General features: G+C 42.5%; 1 protein-coding gene across 5 annotated transcripts in view; it reads left to right on the top strand.

The window, feature by feature from the left end:
• The window catches only part of LOC129193059 (neuronal PAS domain-containing protein 3), a 179,858-nt gene that overhangs the window by 66,829 nt on the left and 93,428 nt on the right, over window positions 1–19,601 (top strand). For all 5 annotated transcript variants that reach the window (XM_054797664.1, XM_054797665.1, XM_054797666.1 and 2 more), the window contains exon 3: window positions 19,323–19,567. In XM_054797664.1, the coding sequence (XP_054653639.1) occupies window positions 19,323–19,567 (245 nt within the window). The remainder of the gene's footprint in view (window positions 1–19,322; window positions 19,568–19,601) is intronic.

The following is a 19,601-nucleotide window of genomic DNA, read 5'->3' on the forward strand; positions in this document are numbered from 1 at the left end:
CCGAGGCCTGCTGCCCTCAGCTGATGATATAGTTGGGTTTGAAGGAATACTTTGAGGCCCTTCTCAATCTCAGTTTCCACAGTGGACGCAAAATGCAGTCATGCCCATCACTGTGGCTGAGGTATCTGAAGTCGTCAAAAAACTCCTCAGTGGCAAAGCTCCGGGGATGGATGAGTTTTGCCCTGAATTCCTCAAGGCTCTGGATGTTGTGGGACTGTCTTGGATGACACGTCTCTTCAACATTGCGTGAAAGGGGACTCACACTCCTCAGCCTTTCTGGGAAAGTCTATTCCAAAGTGCTGGAGAGAAGGGTACGTCCATTAGTCGATCCTCAGCTACATGGTCACGGAACACTGGACCAGCTCTCCAACCTTGCAAGGACCCTGGAATGTGCATGGGAGTTTGCCCAACCGGTCTACATGTGCTTTGAGCAGTAAGTCAATTCTGTTCCCAGTGAAGGTTGGCCTCTGCCAAGGCTGCCCTTTGTCACCGATTCTGTTCAGAATTTTTATGGACATAATTTCTAATCATCGCCAAGGCGTTGAGGGGGTCCAAAATGGGGAACTTAGGATCTCGTCTCTGCTATTCACAGATGATGTGGTCCTAATGGCCTCACTGAGCTGTGACCTTCAGCGTTTACTGGGGCAGTTTGCAGTTGAGTGTGACACTTCTGGGATGAGACTCAGCACCTCCAAACCTGAGGCCATGGTTCTCAGCCAGAAAAGGGTGTATTTCACCCTTTGGGTTGGGAGTTGCAATAGGATTTGCAATGCTATTTTTAAATTACCGTAAGTCTTGAACTATCAAAATAATTCCAATGGTTCTGAAGCTAGGGACTCTTCGCTTTCTGGTGATATACAAGATAATTATGGGAGACATAGAGACTACGTCACAGCAACTCCAGGAAAACAACGCTTTGATAGAAAGCAAAATACTGTAGGTGAGGGTCTCTGTTCAGAGCAGCTCGAGCCGGGAAAAGCAAGCTTTTTACGACAAAGTTCTTCAGAAAACATTGGACATTTGGGTGTTTTTTACCTTTTGTTTTCATGTGTCACTGTGTTGTTGCTCGCATTTTTGCTCTGTTTTTGCTTCAATACAACACATTGTTAAGGAGGTCGTCTTGATAGTCAATGTTTTATAGTTCATAGTTCATACTGTAAACCCCACATCCTTTAGATCAGGGGTCACCAACGTTTTTCCTTGTGAGAGCTACTTTTACAAAATGAAAATGGCCAAGAGCTACTCATTTTTGTAACATTTATTTTCAGAGCTTATTTTAAACCCAAACAAAGCGAATATGCTTGTTTTACCAGAACATGAACAAAATGCTGGTATCCACAACTCACATTTTGTATTTCAGAATGCATTTCTTTCTACTGTTCTTTCATTATTAACTGAAAACCTGAATGAAAAGCAGACTTGCGGGCACCTCATGTGGTCGTGGGGGGCTACCTGGTGCCCGCGGGCACCACGTTGGTGACCCCTGCTTTAGAGAAAAAACAGATAACAAAAATAGAAGTACAAACAAGGAAGGCAAAGCCACACCTGTAGCTGAAACACCAGACAGTGCTAAATAAGCTCAATGCTAGGTAAGTCAAAATGTAACAATGGTAGTTGCACTGGTATTTGCAAGCAGCAAAGCAGTAAGCATGGCAGGAGAAGCTAGCTGTAAGGCAAAGAAGCAAAGACAGCCTGGCGTCCAACTGATGTGGCAGCTTGGCTTACGAAGGCCTGATGAGGTAAGCACGCAGGTGTGCCACAGTGCCTCTGCCCAGGAAGGCCAAGCGAGGGCACTGCAACAGACACAAGACTGCAGCAGCCATGCAACACATTGTAAGAATGAGAACACTTTTAGCATGCAGTAATGCATGCACAACAAGTTCCGTATGGCCGGTGGAGACTTTCCCTCTATCTTTTGCATGTACATTTCCATTTTGTTTTCTTGCAACAGAGCAGGCGTTGGAATCTTGGTGGTATAGTTATGGTGTTTGTTGAATAATTGGGTACTTAGACAGTTGGAGCATTTAGATGAAGCGGTATGAGGAAATGACTAGTTTTTTTTTCAGGCAATGTTTTTCAGTATTTCACATTTTCATAGCATTTTTGAGTTCTAACAGTATTTTACTTTGGTTTTAGTATGAGTTTTGCTTGTTGTTGCCCACAGCAAAATGCAGCGTGTGGAGAATGATAGACTATCTTAGTAATAACTTATGCCAAACTCCCTATTTGGACAATTTCCACATGTGACAGCAGTGCATGTATGCAGCATTTTTGTTCTGACTTTACGTGACTTCTACCTACGAATACACTTATTTGCCCACCCTCTGTTTGAGCCCATAGCGACAGCAACCGGATGTGACATCACAACCCACAACCCAGCAACAGCATGAAACTCAACTATAGTAGTAAATATCTAATTAGTATGTAAATATATAACTAATATATATATATTGATTGGCTACTGTTATTCTTGCAGGAATGTCTTACCAGAAAACAAACTTTGTGATCAAAAACATGTCTATAAAACGACATGCACACACTTTGGACACTTCATTAGGTACACCCTCTAATGAGAATTCAAACATTTTGCTTTACAAAGACAGCTAGAACCTCTCTCAGTAGAGTGAAGACCTCCACCAAGGTTGAAACAAAAGCAATGTGAGTTCCTCCTCACGTATGTGATACAAGTATGCACACAAGGATGACAAACGTTTGATTGACAGCTGCTATGCTCACCACCATCATGGTTCTCGTGTCGTGAACATTCAACTGTGAAAGTCTCTGAAATGATGGTCTTCACATCTCCACTAATACCTCCTCCTCCTCCTGCTGCTGCTGGCCAGGATGCGGGCCTATCGCCTCTGGTTCTGGTCCACTTGCCGCATGGACAAGATTTAGCCGGCAATCCTCCTCAGATAGCGGCAGAGCAGACGAGGGGTGGCTGGGGGGCACGTGAGCCGGCCTGAGCCCACATAATTGTGAAGTTCATGCGGGAATAATAGCTGGAAGGAGTTCAAACTGAAAAGAACAAAGAACCTCCACCGCTAAAGTCTTTTAGAACTTTTACATATGGTTGGCCCATGTTGAGGTCAGTGGGTGTCGCCTAAGCCTCCTGCCCAAGTAAAAGAGAGGTCACATGTCATTGTGCTGATGCAGGTACTCTCTCAACTGGTGCACTTGCCTGCTTAAACTTAGTCTTTTGAGTGCATAAGTGCGTTGACACTGAAAACAGTGAGTGCGCAGTGGTGGACCCGTACAAACCTCAACAGCTGCCATCTTGAAGGGGAGGGACTAACTTGAAATAATGGCGGTTGAGGAGCAACTCGTAGTGATGGGAAAGTCGTGAACAATAATGCAAGTTATACGTGTTTTATTCAAGAAGGTGCATTTTGTGATCGTCATTTCTGGTAAGTGTCCAACAACAGTAATGAATTTTGGACAGCACTCCACTGTCAAATGTATCCACTCAGGAAGTAAGTATACGTTGTAGACCAGGGGTTGCCAACCCACCAGTCGTGAGCTACTAGTGGATCTTTGGGACTTTGCTGGTCAATCACAAAAAAAATGTATTGAGCCCCAGCAAGGACCCCAGTCCCCAAAACTCGGCCACTAGTACACAGGCTCACCGTGTACACCGACTTGCCCCCCCGCGCTAGTAAAAAGGTTGAGCGAGAGAGGGAGATAACTCCATAGATGTGCACCTCCCAAAAAATCTTTGAGCCGCGTCAACACCACTCGTTAAGGGCTGATTGTTGTAGCGCATTGACCAGCCCCTCTCTCCTCAATCTGCATCGCTCATCCACGACACTGAGCCAACAAGCCAAATAGTTGTGGTTTGCTCATGAAGCCGACGCCACAAGCCCAACCCGACCAAGGGCCACAAAAGTAGGGGTATGGGGTATATTGAAGCATAATCCAGGTTTAAGCCGTAAATATGCCTCTCACACTTATTAAATGTATTTAAAATATAAAATGTGTAGGTTAGGGGTGTCTCAGAATAGTCGACTATTTGATGATTCGATTCAGAGGAGTCCTATTTGACGATCGATCTTGCAGTCAAATCATATGAAAATGTCACGTGATCAAGATTGTACCATTCTGACTACATGTGGGTGCCCATGGCTGCTGATGAGCATACTTTTTTTTTTTTTTTACATAGAATCTCTTTGTTTTTCTTATAAATAGCCAATTTGTATGCAAATTCAGCCTAATTTGTGTTAAAGAATTCCAAATGACGTGTGTCTTTAACAGAAGACCTATAGTTGCGCAAAGTGGCGGCGCATACACACAGCGAAGCCCAGCGTCTCTTCCAGATTTGCAGTTTTTTAGTTGTTATTTTGCTCATATCGGGTCAGCTTTAACATCTTAAAATTGACATGAGCTTTTGGATATTGGATATTTATCACCGATCTTTGACTTGTTCCAGAGATCTCCAAAGTTTACAGACACCACCCAGCTGGGCAGAAGTGCTCGCAGGCGGCATCGAGAACGTAAGCAAAGGTGAGGAAGGGGTGGAGGAATATGAGCTAAGATCAAGCCGGCACCACACAGACGCTCCTTGCAGTTTCCTCGCAAATGTGCGGTGTTTAGTGCATAAAATGGACGACTTAGGATTCCATATCACCCACAGTAAGAGACTTTTGGACTGCAATGTCATAATTTTTGTGACATGACTAACCAGAGAAGTAAAGCAAGGCAAGTTTATTTATAGAGCACAATTCATTCTAAAAATCATTACATAATAGTCCATAAAATAATTCCATAAAGAAAAAAAAATTCTAATTAATTGTGTGAACAGTGCAGATAAAATATTTTCAGTGCACAGTTGAATAAGATTATAATAGAGGATTGTTGCACACCTTCTGGAAGACTGTTCCAGATTTTGGCAGCATAAAACTGAAACGCAGGTTCACTGTGTTTAGTCCTTACTCTGGGCACCCGCAGGAGACCACTCCCTGAGCTTCTCAGAGACCGAGATGGTTTTTGTGGGTCTAACATGTCAGTGATGTACTTTGAGCTACTCATTTTTGTAACATTTATTTTCAGAGCTTATTTTAAACCCAAACAAAGCGAATATGCTTGTTTTACCAGAACATCAACAAAATGCTGGTGTCCACAACTCACATTTTGTATTTCAGAATGCATTTCTTTCTACTGTTCTTTCATTATTAACTGAAAACCTGAATGAAAAGCAGGCTTGCGGGCACCTCATGTGGTCGTGGGGGGCTACCTGGTGCCCGCGGGCACCACGTTGGTGACCCCTGGTCTAGCAGAACTAAAACCGAGGCTTTGCCTGCATTTGTGTTCAGACGGGTATCATTTGTCACCTTCATCAGATCTGTCTCAGTGGTGGTGGTGGGGCCTAAAGCCTAATTGAAAAGTATCAAATGCATTGTTAGACAGGAGGAAGTCAGTAAGCTTTTGGTATACAACCTTTTCTGAGACTTTTCCCAAGAATGGCAGGTTTGATATGAGCCGATTAGTTGTTTAGTACTGTGGCATCAAGACTGCTCTTCTTCCGTAGAAGCTTATTGACAGCAGTTTTTAGGGCCTTTGGAAATGTTCCCGTCTGAAGTGAGATGTTAACTCGATGAGTGAGTTGTGGTAGAAAACTGCTCAGCACACACTTTAGAAATCTAGCGGATAACTCATCAAGGCAGCACCTTGATGGACTCTGTTTTGTCAATGACCGATGTGAAATGTGTTAGGTCTAGGTGTCTAGCTGGCTACACAATAGTGATTTGTTTTGTGGAAATGATTGTATCTTATTATACCTTGAACTTTATCATGAAAGAATATTGCAAACTCATTGCAGTTAGATGTAGAAATGAGTTGTAAGGACAGTGAAACTGGAGGGTTGGTTAATCGGTTAACTTTAGCAAACAGTCCATGAGAGTTGTAAGTATAGTTGGTGATGATTTCAGAAAAATAACTCTCCCTTGTCCCAACGCAAGGTCTGATTGAAAACAAAGCTTTTTTTGTAAACCTCATAATGTACCTGGAGCTTTGACTTGCGCCATTTCCGTTCGGCTCTCTGGCACTCCCTTTTCTGTGCCGTCACCGACTCTTCGTTTCTCCATGGCGACTTTTGCCTATGTTTAACCATTCTAACATTGACAGGAGCAATGGGGTCTAAAACATTTACAACACTTGATGTATAAGAGTTCCAACAGTTCATCAATCTAAACAACTGTAGACCTAACTGCTCTACCGGACAATGCTATTGAGCTAGCCGACCGCCACACACTTCGGGTTGATAGAACAGCAGCTCAAACAGGCAAGGCCAAAGGTGGAGGACTGTGCATCTATGTGAACTGCTAAGTAAATAAAGTTACTGTTGTTGCACGCCTACCATGTTTATTTGTTTATCTGAGTGTTTTAGCTTTTTTCTTTGAGGTGGAAAAAGTCGCAAATGAGATCTTTGAATTTATGGGGATCACCATTAGCGGTGCTCTTAAAAAACAATATTCGACTATTAGTTGACCATGGACAAAATCGAACGAAACAGATTCAACTATGAAAATCCTTAGTCCAAGACAGCTAATTGACCACTAATGAATCATAATGAAAGATGATGGGATAGAACAGATGGACTCAGAGTCATGGGCTAACACTTAGCCAGGTCGTCAGGTTAGACAACCACACTTCTGTCTGCTGTGGTAAGAAAATTGACTGTAGAAGCTGTGCTTCTGTAGCCACACAGGGCACCGCCATCTTGCAATGACGACATGGCATTACTTAGTATATGTATGTAGGGCCCTATGATTTCCGCGGTAACGGAATCGTTCAGAATTTGCTGGAATCTCACAGAAAGTGACGTAATGGGAATACAATGATTTCATCGTGAGGAGAAGGAAGGTTCGTTTGGCGAAGTATTTCCCCGGTGGACCGCTCAATCGTGGCGGAATCTCATCACAAACAGTGACCTGCCCCCTACCAAATTTCAACATTTCAAAACGGCTGTGAAAAAACTTGGAAAGTGAATGGAAGCTAGCGGGATTAGTTTAGTTTCACACAGCATGCTAGTGTTGCTGTGTGTGTGCGACTCGGGCTGGTTTAGCTGTGTTTACACCATGGTGTGTTTTACCGCTTTAATGTAAGCAAGCATTTTACAATGCCCGCTAACGATGTGTCTCGCCTTAACCCTCAAGACACATTCTCAACACACACAACACACCTTTCAAAATAAGAGCACCGCATATTGTCTAATTGTGTAAATCAGGGGTCACCAACGTGGTGCCCGCGGGCACCATGTAGCCCCCCATGACAACTTGAGGCGCCCGCAAGCCTGCTTTTCATTCAGGTTTTTGTTAATAATGTGAGAACACTAGAAAGAAATGCATTCTGAAATGCAAAAAGGGAGTTGTGGATGCCAGTATTTTGTTAATGTTCTGGTAAAACAAGCATATTTGGTTTGTTTGGGTTTAAAATAAGCTATGAAAATGTTACAAAAATGAGTAGCTCTTGGCCATTTTCATTTTGTAAAAGTAGCTCTCACAAGAGAAAACGTTGGTGACCCCTGATGTAAACAAAACGCGATTAGAATTGCATCGGTGACTACTTCTTCCTTAATCACAGGCAGGGGCAGGAGCAGGGGCATTACAGTTTATTGAAGATTTTGTAGTAATTTGTGCAGAGGCTGACATCCCATTAGAAAATATAGCCAGGCTACTCTCGGTTAGGGCAAAATTGAACCATTGATGTATTGCATCAGTAAATGTAAGGATTTTTGCATTTAATTAATGGACATTTTATTCACTAACCCAAAAAGGACACACTCGATGCTGGTCAAATAAGTGTAAAAAGTAAAAAAAACTGAATTTTTAAAAATTAAGACGGAAGAAAACAGAATTTGGGAAAACATTTGGATTTCATTGGGTCCAATGTATGCTATACTGCATGCTGTATTTTATTATTATGCTGTACATTTTATGCTTTATTATCACATATTTATACAATATCATCTATTTAGAATGAATGTGTTTTCTGGAAAAAAAAAAGCAATAACAAAACCCTGATTTTTCTGACCAAAAATCCGCAAATTTGCCGGGACATTAATGCTGAATCGTGAACGGAACTGTACACTACTTGAGAGACAGGCCTCATGATTGATGACTTGAATGACTTGTTCATGTTCTGCATCATTGATATTGGAGGCAAAATGTTGAAATGTATTAAAAGTCTTCCACAGTCTCTTTAAACGTGGATTAAACCTCGTTAGGGAGCTTACAATAGACAATCATTGACAATCATTGTACACACGATCCTCCTTATTTGTGTTTGTCATGCCTGTGTCATGCTCGGGGGGCGCAGTCGTAAATATTTGACGTCACTGCGTGTCTTTGTTCCACTTTAGTGAGACACTCTTGTGTCCTCTACATTCATGATGTCAAATATATATCGTAAGTCCTAGGAGGTCACATGACTCTGACTCTGTCCTAAGCTGACTTTGTCTACACACACAAACACACACGCGCACATGCACGCATGCACGTGCACGCACACACCTGTAGCTCACACACCTGTCTTGTCTGGCTTCACGACGGCCTTCACGTGCCGCGTGCTGTTGTCAGGCGGCGTGGGAATTCCCAGTGGAGATTCATGATCACAGATGCTCTGCTGATAGGATGTCCACATAGTGAGCACACACACACACACACACACACACACATTGTTTGACCGCCACCTTGTCATTCAAGGACGAGCGTGCACGGAGAGCTCCATCTGGCTGAGGGAGGGTATAGTGTGTGTGCCGGGTGGGTCCACTGTGGATGAAGATATTAAATAACATTTCATCACTTTTACATTCCTTCACTCAATTCCTTCGACATACTTGCATGCTTCCTTCTGTCCTTCCCTGCTTCCTTACATCATGTGCTGTGTTTGTTCTGTGTGATGGTTCCTGGCAACAAAAACACACAATGAGAGCAAGACCGCAGGCCGTGTTGAAAACGAGCACAGCGTGAACGCCATCAATTATTCATCGTTTTGTCTGTACGTAAACAAGATGTGTGACACACATACCCACACACACGTGCAGTGAGCACACAACCTGTTGATCATTTTCGACATGAGAAAGGACCAAAACTACGGTAACGAGATGAAAGTGTGCAGAAGGATCACCTCACAACAACAGGGTGTTTTAGCAGGTAAAGCTAACTTGATAACATGCTGAGTCACCTGTATTTGTTTGAATCAAAAAGAAGGAACTTTTCTTCTAAACTTTAATGACTTTTATGCACCTTTTGTATAGTATGTACTGTATCTATCTATTCATCTATCCATATATCCATCTATCTATCTATCCCAGTCAGAAGATCGGGAAGAGCTGGGTTAAAATCACCGTTTGGGGACCTCTGTATGGAGTTTGCATGTTCTCCCCGGGTTTTCTCCGGGTACTCCGGTTTACACCCGCATTCCAAAAACATGCATGTTAGGTTAATTGGAGACTCTAAATTGTCCATAGGTATGAATGTGAGTGTGAATGGTTGTTTGTCTATATGTGCCCTGCGATTGGCTGGCAACCAGTCCAGGGTGTACCCCGCCTCTCACCCCAAGTCAGCTGGGTTAGGCTTCAGCATACCCGCGACCCTAGTGAGGAGAAGCGGCATAAAAGATGGATGGATGTTTAAAATATTCCCTTTTGTACTGTATTTTATTAACAAAAAGATAAATAACATCACAATTTTATCTATTTGTATGCATTAAGGGCCGCACGGTGGTCTAGTGGTTAGCATGTTGGCCACACAGTCACAGTCTGGAGATCAGGAAGACCTGGGTTTGATTCTCCGTTGGGCATCTCTGTGGGGAGTTTGCATGTTCTCCCCGTGCGTGCGTGGGTTTTCTCTGGGTACTCCGGTTTCCTCCCACATCCAAAAACATGCATGTTAGGTTAATTGGAGACTCTAAATTGTCCATAGGTATGAATGTGAGTGTGAATGGTTGTTTGTCTATATGTGCCCTGTGACTGGCTGGCGACCAGTCCAGGGTGTCGCCCCAAGTCAGCTGGGTTAGGCTTCAGCATACCCGCGACCCTAATGAGGAGAAGCGGCACAGAAAATGGATGGATGGATGGATGGATGCATTAACAGCTCCAAAAAAACTGAAATTTTAAACCGTGTCTGAACTGAAAATGCATTTGCCTAACTGTAGTCTCTGTAATAGTGGCAGAACATTTGAATCACACTTTAACCAAGTTATTATGAGCCATGAGAGGTTGCATTCAGAAACAAAACAATTACTTTTGAGTGTAGATTGTAATTTCTGGGATTTCCAAGCATACTTAAATGCAGCATATTGTACTTCTGCACCAAAAGTTACGCTCTGTTTATTTAGACCAAACATACACGCATAATAAAGACATTGTGATGTTCGGAGTGTCCCTGAATTCGGGCCCGACCGATAAAGCCAATATCCAATAGATATATTTGCCGATATCTGATATATTGGCATAATAATATATTGATAACCGATATACAGTATCTAGCAAGCGAACAGGACTAACATGACGTTTCCATAAATCAGTAGTGAAGCTTATGTCCTTATTTCCGTCTATCAGTGTTTGCAGGTGTGGCCATGACGTGGTATTTACTGTAGCTGGCAAACATACATCTGAAAAAGAGCGGTGGCTCGGAAGTACAAACCGTGGCTATAAGTGGTTTCGTAGCGATGCTGGCGTTTCAGGTGGCTGATAAGGTAAGTCCCACATGATTGAGGCCATGATTGTTTACCAGTGAGCTCAGGGGAGGTGTGCGGCATTGTCACAGAAAAGGAGCGCTTGATTTGATCACCTTAGCCCAGTAACACACACCACAGTTCAATCTCCCCTCATTGGGGAGTTTTTTTTAATAATCAGTTATCTGAGCCATTCTTTATGTTATCAAATTTATTGGCATGATGTCATAATTCCTCATATCAGCCCATCATGCATCCCTGGTATATAGATAATAATATATAGATAATAATGATAGCCGCTTTAGCTAACATAAGCTGCTAAAGCTAACTTGATGACTTCAACGTGCTCAGTCAGCTGTAACTTTTTGCTGTTTCTTGTCCACTTTGATGACTTTGCACCTAATTTACCTAATCGTTTTCCTAATGTAATCACTGATCACATTTTCTTTCTCAGATGTTAAGAAACACTCCTCTTGGTGTGTGTGTGTGTGTGTGTGTGTGTGTGTGTGTGTGTTTGTAGTCAGATGCAGGCAGGTGAGATCCAGCAGGTGTGTGTTTCTGTTTTTGGCTTGTGGTTTCATTCTGACGAGAAGCTGCTTGTCAGTGGGATTGCAGTGTATTTTGGCTTCTTTGCTGCGTGTACGTGTGTGTATGTGTGCACAGTGTGTTATAGGCCAAAGGTGTGTTGTTGTGACTCTGTTGCCAAACTAATTAGTGCCGTAGAGGCCTGCAGAGAGATTACACCACACCACACTGTGTGCATGTGTGTGTGTGTGTGTGTGTGCATGTGTGTGTGTGTGTTCTGCCAAAACATCTCTTTGCTTCTCATTCTCACAGCTTTTGTACACCTTAGAAAACACAAACATGTCTCCTACTGATCATGACGTGTCTGATGTCTTTACCATAGACACACTCTTGTTTACTGTGCAAACACACACACGCGCGCACATGCTCACAGGCTAAGCAACGTAGCATGTTAGCACACAAGAGGCTTACGTTCGCATGCACGAAGGAAACATGAGGACTAGAAGGTAAGGAGACAAGTGAGGAGGAATAGAAGAGGTGAGGAGAGAGGTGAGTAAAAGAGAAGGTGATATAGGTCGCCAGGGATGAGGAGGGTGTTGTCTTTGTTTGAAAGTTAAAGGACGACAAGATGGAGATGATGGAAATGCAGGAGGAGAATAAAGAAAGGAGGACGTGAAGAGAATTGTGTGTGTGTGCGTGTGTGTGTGTGTGTGTGTATGTGTGTGTGTGTGTGGTCTGGCAGCTTCTTAACAAGGGACTGCTGCTAATTTGGTAGCTAATACTGAGCTGTTCCACTCCAGTGAACCTGGAGGGGGGAGGAGATAAGGACAGATGAGGAGAAAGGAATAAAAGAGGAGTAAAGATGCAGACAGGAATAAAAAGATGAGTCGAGTTGAACAATGGAGGGTGAGGAGGTGAGGGTAACTCAACCTTGTGTGCAGCTGTCACCTTCCTTCCTCCTCTTGTCTTGCTTCCTTCTTTCATCATCGTGACCGCTGTGGTGACCTGTACCCTCAAAAACAACAACAGGCAGATAAGCACCAATCAGAGAGCTCCGTACAGTGTGCGCATGCCCTATGACGCACCTGTCTTAGTGGACAACAATCATGTGAAAAACATATAGTATGCCTTTCAGGCTACCAGTTGGCAATGTCCCTTTGGAAAGAGACACTGCATACACAACAAACTGTTGCTGTGTCCAAAATGGAATACTGTAATAAGTATACTGTGTACTTACACTGTGTACTTAGTTCCTGAGTGTGTGAATGTTGGCACTGTAGTGCTGTCCCAAATCCATTACTGTCTTTGCGCACTTACCGGAAATAATGATTGCATAATTTCTTCTTCTTCTCTTTTTTCATGGTGAATTGCATCCACTTTACGAAGCATCCCAACATTGCGTGTATCGATACCCTGCTCCAAATGAGGTGGAGATTGATTCCGCAATCGCATTTTGGTAGTCCCTCCCCTTCCGCTACATAGTCGAGATGGCGACTGTGATGATGTGTCCATCACTGCGCACTCACTCTTTTGAGTGTTTTGAGTACATCATTCGGGTACTGACAGTGCACTGCATTTTGCTGCACTTATGCACTCAAAAGACTAAGGTCCTTATCTACTAAGATGCCAAATAACGGGCGCTAAATTCTGTGAGCAAACAAATAAATTGCACGTACTATTAGTGGACGTGTTACGGGTCATCACCATGATTGCATGCACAATTTTTAACAGGTACAAAAGTGGTGCGGCCCGCCCTATTTAAATGAGGATTCTGCATGTGGTATCTTGTCACCATGGAAGGTTTGGGAGAGAAGAGTGGCCGTAAAGGAAAAATGAGCTTTGAAGCCATAGAGTTAGGTCTTGGTGAAGGATGCAAAAGAACACACTGGTGAACTCCAGCAGAGACATTGCATCATCATAATGCACCAATTGAGACAGCCGAGCTCAAAAATGTATTATATGTATTTTTTTTAAATGCCATGCACACTCTCTGTGTCTCTGTTGTCCCTATGAAGACATCAGTCACATGACTACGCTTTGTAATAATTGTTGTTGCATTAATCTTGGGTAATGAATAGCCTCCAGATTGACATTATTAGCCGCTAATGCTGATGAATGTTCATATTAGCGCGTGTGACCATGCAAACGTGGACTAATTGCTGCATGGTCGTCGTTCCTGAGGAGATAACTGCTCTTACGGAGTGACGAGACAAAGTGCCCTCGAGCAACAAACACCACACAGTAAATGATGGCACTTCCAAATATCAATTAATGTTGCACTAATTAGTAAGTTTACTCTCTTGGGAAAACCACAAATGATTTAATAGCCGCCAGCAAACTTTTTTTATTTCTCAGTGTTGCTACAGCTGTTATAGTTATCTTTGTTCACTCTCACTAGACACTTCATTAGGTATACTCCAAAGCATGGGCCATGTATGGCCCATTAAGCTTTTTAATCCAGCCCGCTGAATGTTTCCAAATTATTTTTTAACATGGAAGCTGTAGCCGGCAATAGCATTTGTGATGTTATTTTTAATGTAAATTATTCCAATGGTTTCTGAAGAGAGAGACTCTGTGCTTTCTAGTGATATATGGGTCATTATGCTAATCATCGAGACTGGGTCACAGCCGTCCCTGTAAGACGAGGCCTTCATACAAAGCAGAGTCAGGGTTTGTTTCCAGGGCAGCTTGAGCCGTGTGACGGAGAGGGTCAGAGAAGAAAGCTTTCAACCACAAAGTTGTGCTTTTAAAAGGTGGAAATGAAATGTGGAGCTTTCACCAGATGTACCAAATGTAAATGTAATGTAAATTCTTGTAATTTTTCATCTGGTCTCAACATATTGATCAGGAGTGTATATGATGGAAAGTCGACAACAGGCAAGCAGTGTGGATTATGTAGACGTGTCTTGGAGAAAGGCCTTCTCGAGCCTGCTAGCCTCTAGCGCAGGGGTCGCCAGTCCGTCGATCGTGAGCTACTAGTCGATCTGGGACTTTTGGGACTTTGCCTGTAGATCGCGAGGACATTTTGAAAAAAATTTATTATCATATCAGTGCCCTCACCTCCAGCAGAGTGACCAAAAGGCACGAATTTTGTCCACTGAACATGCCTGTACACCTCGCCGTTATCCAGGCAGCAACCTGTGAACCCCAGCAAGGAGCCCAGAGTTATTTGACAACAGGCATAACAATCCCTAATAAAAATCCCAATAAAAACACGGGCCACTGTTCCAGACGTTACCCATGCAAAGCTGAAACAAAGCAACTGGCTAGAGCCCATGTGATGACAACAACAGAGTTTGCTGGTGTGCTAACAAAGTAGCAAAGAGCAGGAGTGATGTCAGCTGTGCGGCAGTAAAAAGACGTTGCAGCTGATTGCAAAGGCACAAGATTCCCATGGTGGCACAGAACTGGGGAAGTTTAATACGACCAACCTCATCGCCAATATGAAGTTGCATCACATAGGAAACTGCCACGGGATGACAAAAAGTTTTTAGCTTTAAGAGAAAAAAGCGAGCCTCTGTCGGTGGTGAGTAATGTCGAGTTTAAATGTTTCACTGAGCTCTTCCAGCCTCGCTATATTATGCCTAGCTGCCACTGCGTTGTTGATCAAATTCTCCACATGCATAAAGAAGTAAATGGGTTTTTCTAATACCTACTGTTGCTGGCTATTGTTGTCTGAGTAATATCACTTATTATGCCTCTTCTAACATTCCACACTGCAGAAAAGCCATAAATGTATGTAGAATTTGTGCTATTGTAATATTTCACACGATAATAAATTAAAATAAATTATAAAAGCATGTATGATTCATGTTGATATCGAATCAGTTACTCGGAAGTGAAAAAGTTGTATCAGCACACCCCTATAAGTAAGGATTCCGACTTCGCGGACATTCACTTGTCACAGTCGGGTTTGGAACCAGTTCATCGCTAAAACTAGGGATTCATATAACAATGTCATTAATTGTGATTATGTAGTATTTACCCAGCTCTCCTTTCTATGTCTTTTCATTTCATTATCTCAACACAATGAAACTTCTTCTTGGCCTTTGAAAGAAACACCTTTTCCAACCCAACACAACATATTAAAAGCTTTTCTTCCAAAAGTTTTTGGAAGAGACAAAGTTGCGTTCAGGGACTGAGTGACAGTGTTCACACATTAGAGATGTACAAAGCAGTCGTTGATGCAGAGATGTGGAAACACTTTCATCATCATTCATCTTGTTTTGCAAAAATATGAACTAATTAACCACTCAGGACTCACGAGGTCCTTGTAAAGGACAGCATGTGAAGCTCGATGCAACCCAAGTATGTTGTCATCAGCTTCCTGCTTGGATCCCATGTCCTACACAGTGTCTATTTTTCCTTGGCCCTTGCCCGGCCCCTTTACAGTACCTGCTATTGGAGCAGGTACGACCAAGTACTATTTCTAGGATTTGGTACTCCGGGGTGACGTAAACCACTCCAGGTTGCTCCTTGGATAAGCAGATTTGTACATTTGAGGATACACAGCTGGAAAGGAGGCACATGCTAACTTTAGCTTAGCCTGTTCTATTCCACTGTTGTTTAGTCGCTGCTCTTATCTCCTCTTGGATGAATTGCAGAAAATAAAGGAGACAGGAAAACATGAACAATATCAAAGTGAAAATGTTTGGACTCTTCTGCCCCAGAATGTCTTTAATTCTACCTGGGTGTCCAGTGGGTGTGGCTTCCAGGGAGGGCGGAGCTTAGGTGGTCTCCGTGTGTGTGAGTGTGGACAGTAAATCTACCCGACAACAATGTGTCCTGTCACATGACGGATGGCCATGCAGTTTGACTTCCAATTGACATGGAAGTTAAACCACAACCCCCCCACTGACCTTCCCAGCATGCTTTGTGTCTACACACACACACACACACACACACACACTAAAACACACATCTTCCTTTCCTCTGACAAGCTCTTTAAAAAACCATCGACCCACCTCACTGAACTTTACGACACACACACACACACGCACGCAGACGAGCTCTTTAAAACGCTATCAAGTCACCCGGCCGAACTTTATGACGTGGTTTCATCTCATGTTTTTAACACACACACATACACGCACACACACGCACTGATCAGGACAAGTGTTGCATTACCGACTCAGCCGCTACATGATAAATATGTCTGCTTGAGTCAAGGTCAAACACACCTCCTCACGCATGCACACACACTAGTCGTTAGTCAACATGATGCTTCTCAAGTTGATGTGACAAAAAAAACACAACAATAAATCAACTTATGCTAGAAGCAGCTAAAAGTGAAATCTTGTTACCGTAATGTCTGCACTTAAGTCTCATCAGCTTTGGCAAAATGGGAAATTATGACGAAGATGCAAGCAATGTCAGTCGTGATGTTCTAGAACATCATGAACAGGAGTGTCCAAACTAAGGATATTCTTCACCTTTTGTTCATGAAACAGCCTTCAACTAATTCAGCATACAGTGATGAACAAACTTATCTGTCATTAAAAACATTTTATGACTTGTTATTCTTTTGGCAAACCAATAACTAAATAGTCCTTTCCCACACATAATAGCCAAATAACCAAATAACTCCTATTTTGTACAGTATGGTCTCCTTTGGCCTTGATGGCAGCTTGCAAGACTGAATGTAAACAAAAATGCAATTAAATAAAAAAATTATTAATAAATAAAAAATTGCCATCTTAATCAATTCTAAAATAATAATGTGCTTTAATGTTTTTTCTGTAATTTTTCTGGTAAAACAGTACATGTGAAAATTGATGGATAACAGCAATACAGTAGATCCCTGCTGTTCGCGGGGCAACACCAAACCCTCCTACTAGCTTAACGCTGACGATTTCGTATCAAAATTTTGAATCTTCACTTGCCATTGTTCACTCATGACACAATCCAGGCCTGTCACGATAACACATTTTGCTGGACGATAATTGCCCTATAAATTATTGCAGATAAACGATATTATTGTCAAATATTATTGTGATATTATTGACTGTTGTCAAAAATTATTTTGAGACAATTTTTTTATTAATACAATGATAATATATGGTATAATAGTAAGTGTACACCATATGAAAAGCAATACACTTTAATTTCTGAAGAGTATTTGACATAGTAATTGGAATGTCAAGTTATTAAATAACATAAAGTAAACAAACCTAATAAATTCAAAAAACAAAAAACCCAATGAAAATGAAATGAATAAAAATCACAATAGTAACTAGAAACCATAACCCTGTCTCTGTTAAAAAAAAAAAAGACACACAACAATAAAAACAATAAATAAAGACGGACAGGAGGGTTCACTCACTCCGTTCATTCTGCTACAGAACCAACGTGCCCAGGTGTTGAGACAGATGCACAGAGTGAATCCTCTTGTCATCCAGCCTGTTTAGTAGAGAGAGAGGAGGAAACCAAACACGTATGAACATGTCTATATATCGAGGCCGGCAAATCAAGTTATCAAGTTTATTTTTATTTATTGTGTGGTTAATTGACTTATTGATTATCGTGGCATGCCTAGCCCTAGATATGCCTCACACAAACACAAATTTAAGTTTCAAATGTCACACTAAGCTTTACATATACGGCGTTACATGTTCTAATGAGTAAATAACGCATATTTACATTGCAAGTTGCTGTTTTCTCCTCTGCTTAACGCCACCGTGTTGAAATATGTTTTCACAGCTGGGCGTGCAAAGGATCTTTGAATATGGAAGGCTGGCAAGAATAGTCACAATGAACTCCTGGAGCTGATGGCAGAGGAGGACACATTCGTCAGCCTCATTTTAAGCATCCTTGGAGCTTTTTCGAATTGGGACAGCCTTTGTGCACCGCGATGACGACATGCACCCTGCAAATGCGCACTTGAAGGATGCAGACAGCAAAATGGGACGCAGCTAAAGATAGCTAACGTTAGTGGCTAGCTGTAGTCAAATCACTATCGTTAGCTGACAACAAGTATGACGAATGCTCCCATGCAGAAGGTATCCGTGACAGACAGCACCATTAAACACATTTAAAGTATAAAATGTATACATACTCATCAGTACAACAGATAGAATGTGAGTGTAGCCTTTAGCCTGGTTGTCAGTCTGGCGCTAGAGGCTTGCAGGGTCCAGAAGACGTTTCTCGGAGCTGCGTCTGCATAAGCCACTCTGCTGTTTTTATTACTGCTGTAATTCCAGTAGCGACTTACCATCATATATTATCTTGTTTGAATATATATTTTAATAACATCATATTTTTGCATGAATTGAAATATAATGAAGGTTAAAGAGCTTCTATATAAGTACATTACAGTACCATTACACCACAAGGGATTTGATGATTATCAATATTAATTTTAATTTAGAGTGGGCCTCTCATAAAGTTTTAAGCACTTTAGGTCTTTATGCATTCTGTGCTGTGCTATTTTAATTTTGTTCTCATGATCTTTATTTTTTTTTGTCCCTCAACCTTCTTTGTAATGTGCTGATGTGGGCCATGTTTATTCGTCCAATATGCCACAGGCCAATGAAATATGAGCTGGACACCCCCTGATGATGGTGATGTGTGCCGGTCGCAGGTTGTGTGAGGTCACGGGATGTACTGTAGCTAGAAACACAAGATGATGTATCTTTCATTGTTTGTTGGGAAAGCACCAAGTTGACAATCATGAGACTCTTCTTCATCATCAATCATCGCCAATCATCAATAAATGATCGCCCTGTCTTGTTTATACACACAGCAACCTCTTCTCTCTTTCATCAGCACTTCTTCATTAATCAGCTCTTTTTAAATGCATGTGTTGCTAACAGGAAGTCTTCTGAGCTTTTTGGCTGCTGATTTATGGCTAAGTTCATTTGTAGCGGCACGTGAGGATGAGGATGATGAGGATTAACATAAGAAAGGATGGCCATCGCTGCTGTTGTTGAAGGATGACTGAGTGCACAAACAAAGTTGACAGCGTGCATTTGAGGGCAGGATGGATGCGATCACCTGTAGACTTTCAATGGCAAAGCAAGAACACTCATGATTTTGACAATTGTTTGATACAAGCGTGAGGCTGCAGTCGGATGTTGCAACCTCGCCGGCATCCTCACTCATGTCCTGCTTTGTCGTCCGTGCAGGCTGCAGGCGCTGAGGAAGGAGAAGTCGCGAGACGCGGCCAGGTCGCGGAGGGGGAAGGAGAACTTTGAGTTTTACGAACTGGCCAAGATGCTGCCGTTGCCGGGCGCCATCACCAGTCAGCTGGACAAGGCGTCCATCATCCGCCTCACCATCAGCTACCTGAAGATGAGGGACTTTGCCAACCAGGGAGACCCACCCTGGAACCTGCGCATGGAAGGCCCGCCCCCCAACACCTCTGTTAAAGGTAGGACAACCTGGAAGGGAGGGTGTGTTACACG

The sequence above is a fragment of the Dunckerocampus dactyliophorus genome, chromosome 13 (genome assembly GCF_027744805.1).
Source record: "Dunckerocampus dactyliophorus isolate RoL2022-P2 chromosome 13, RoL_Ddac_1.1, whole genome shotgun sequence".
NCBI classification, from domain to species: Eukaryota; Metazoa; Chordata; class Actinopteri; order Syngnathiformes; family Syngnathidae; genus Dunckerocampus; species Dunckerocampus dactyliophorus.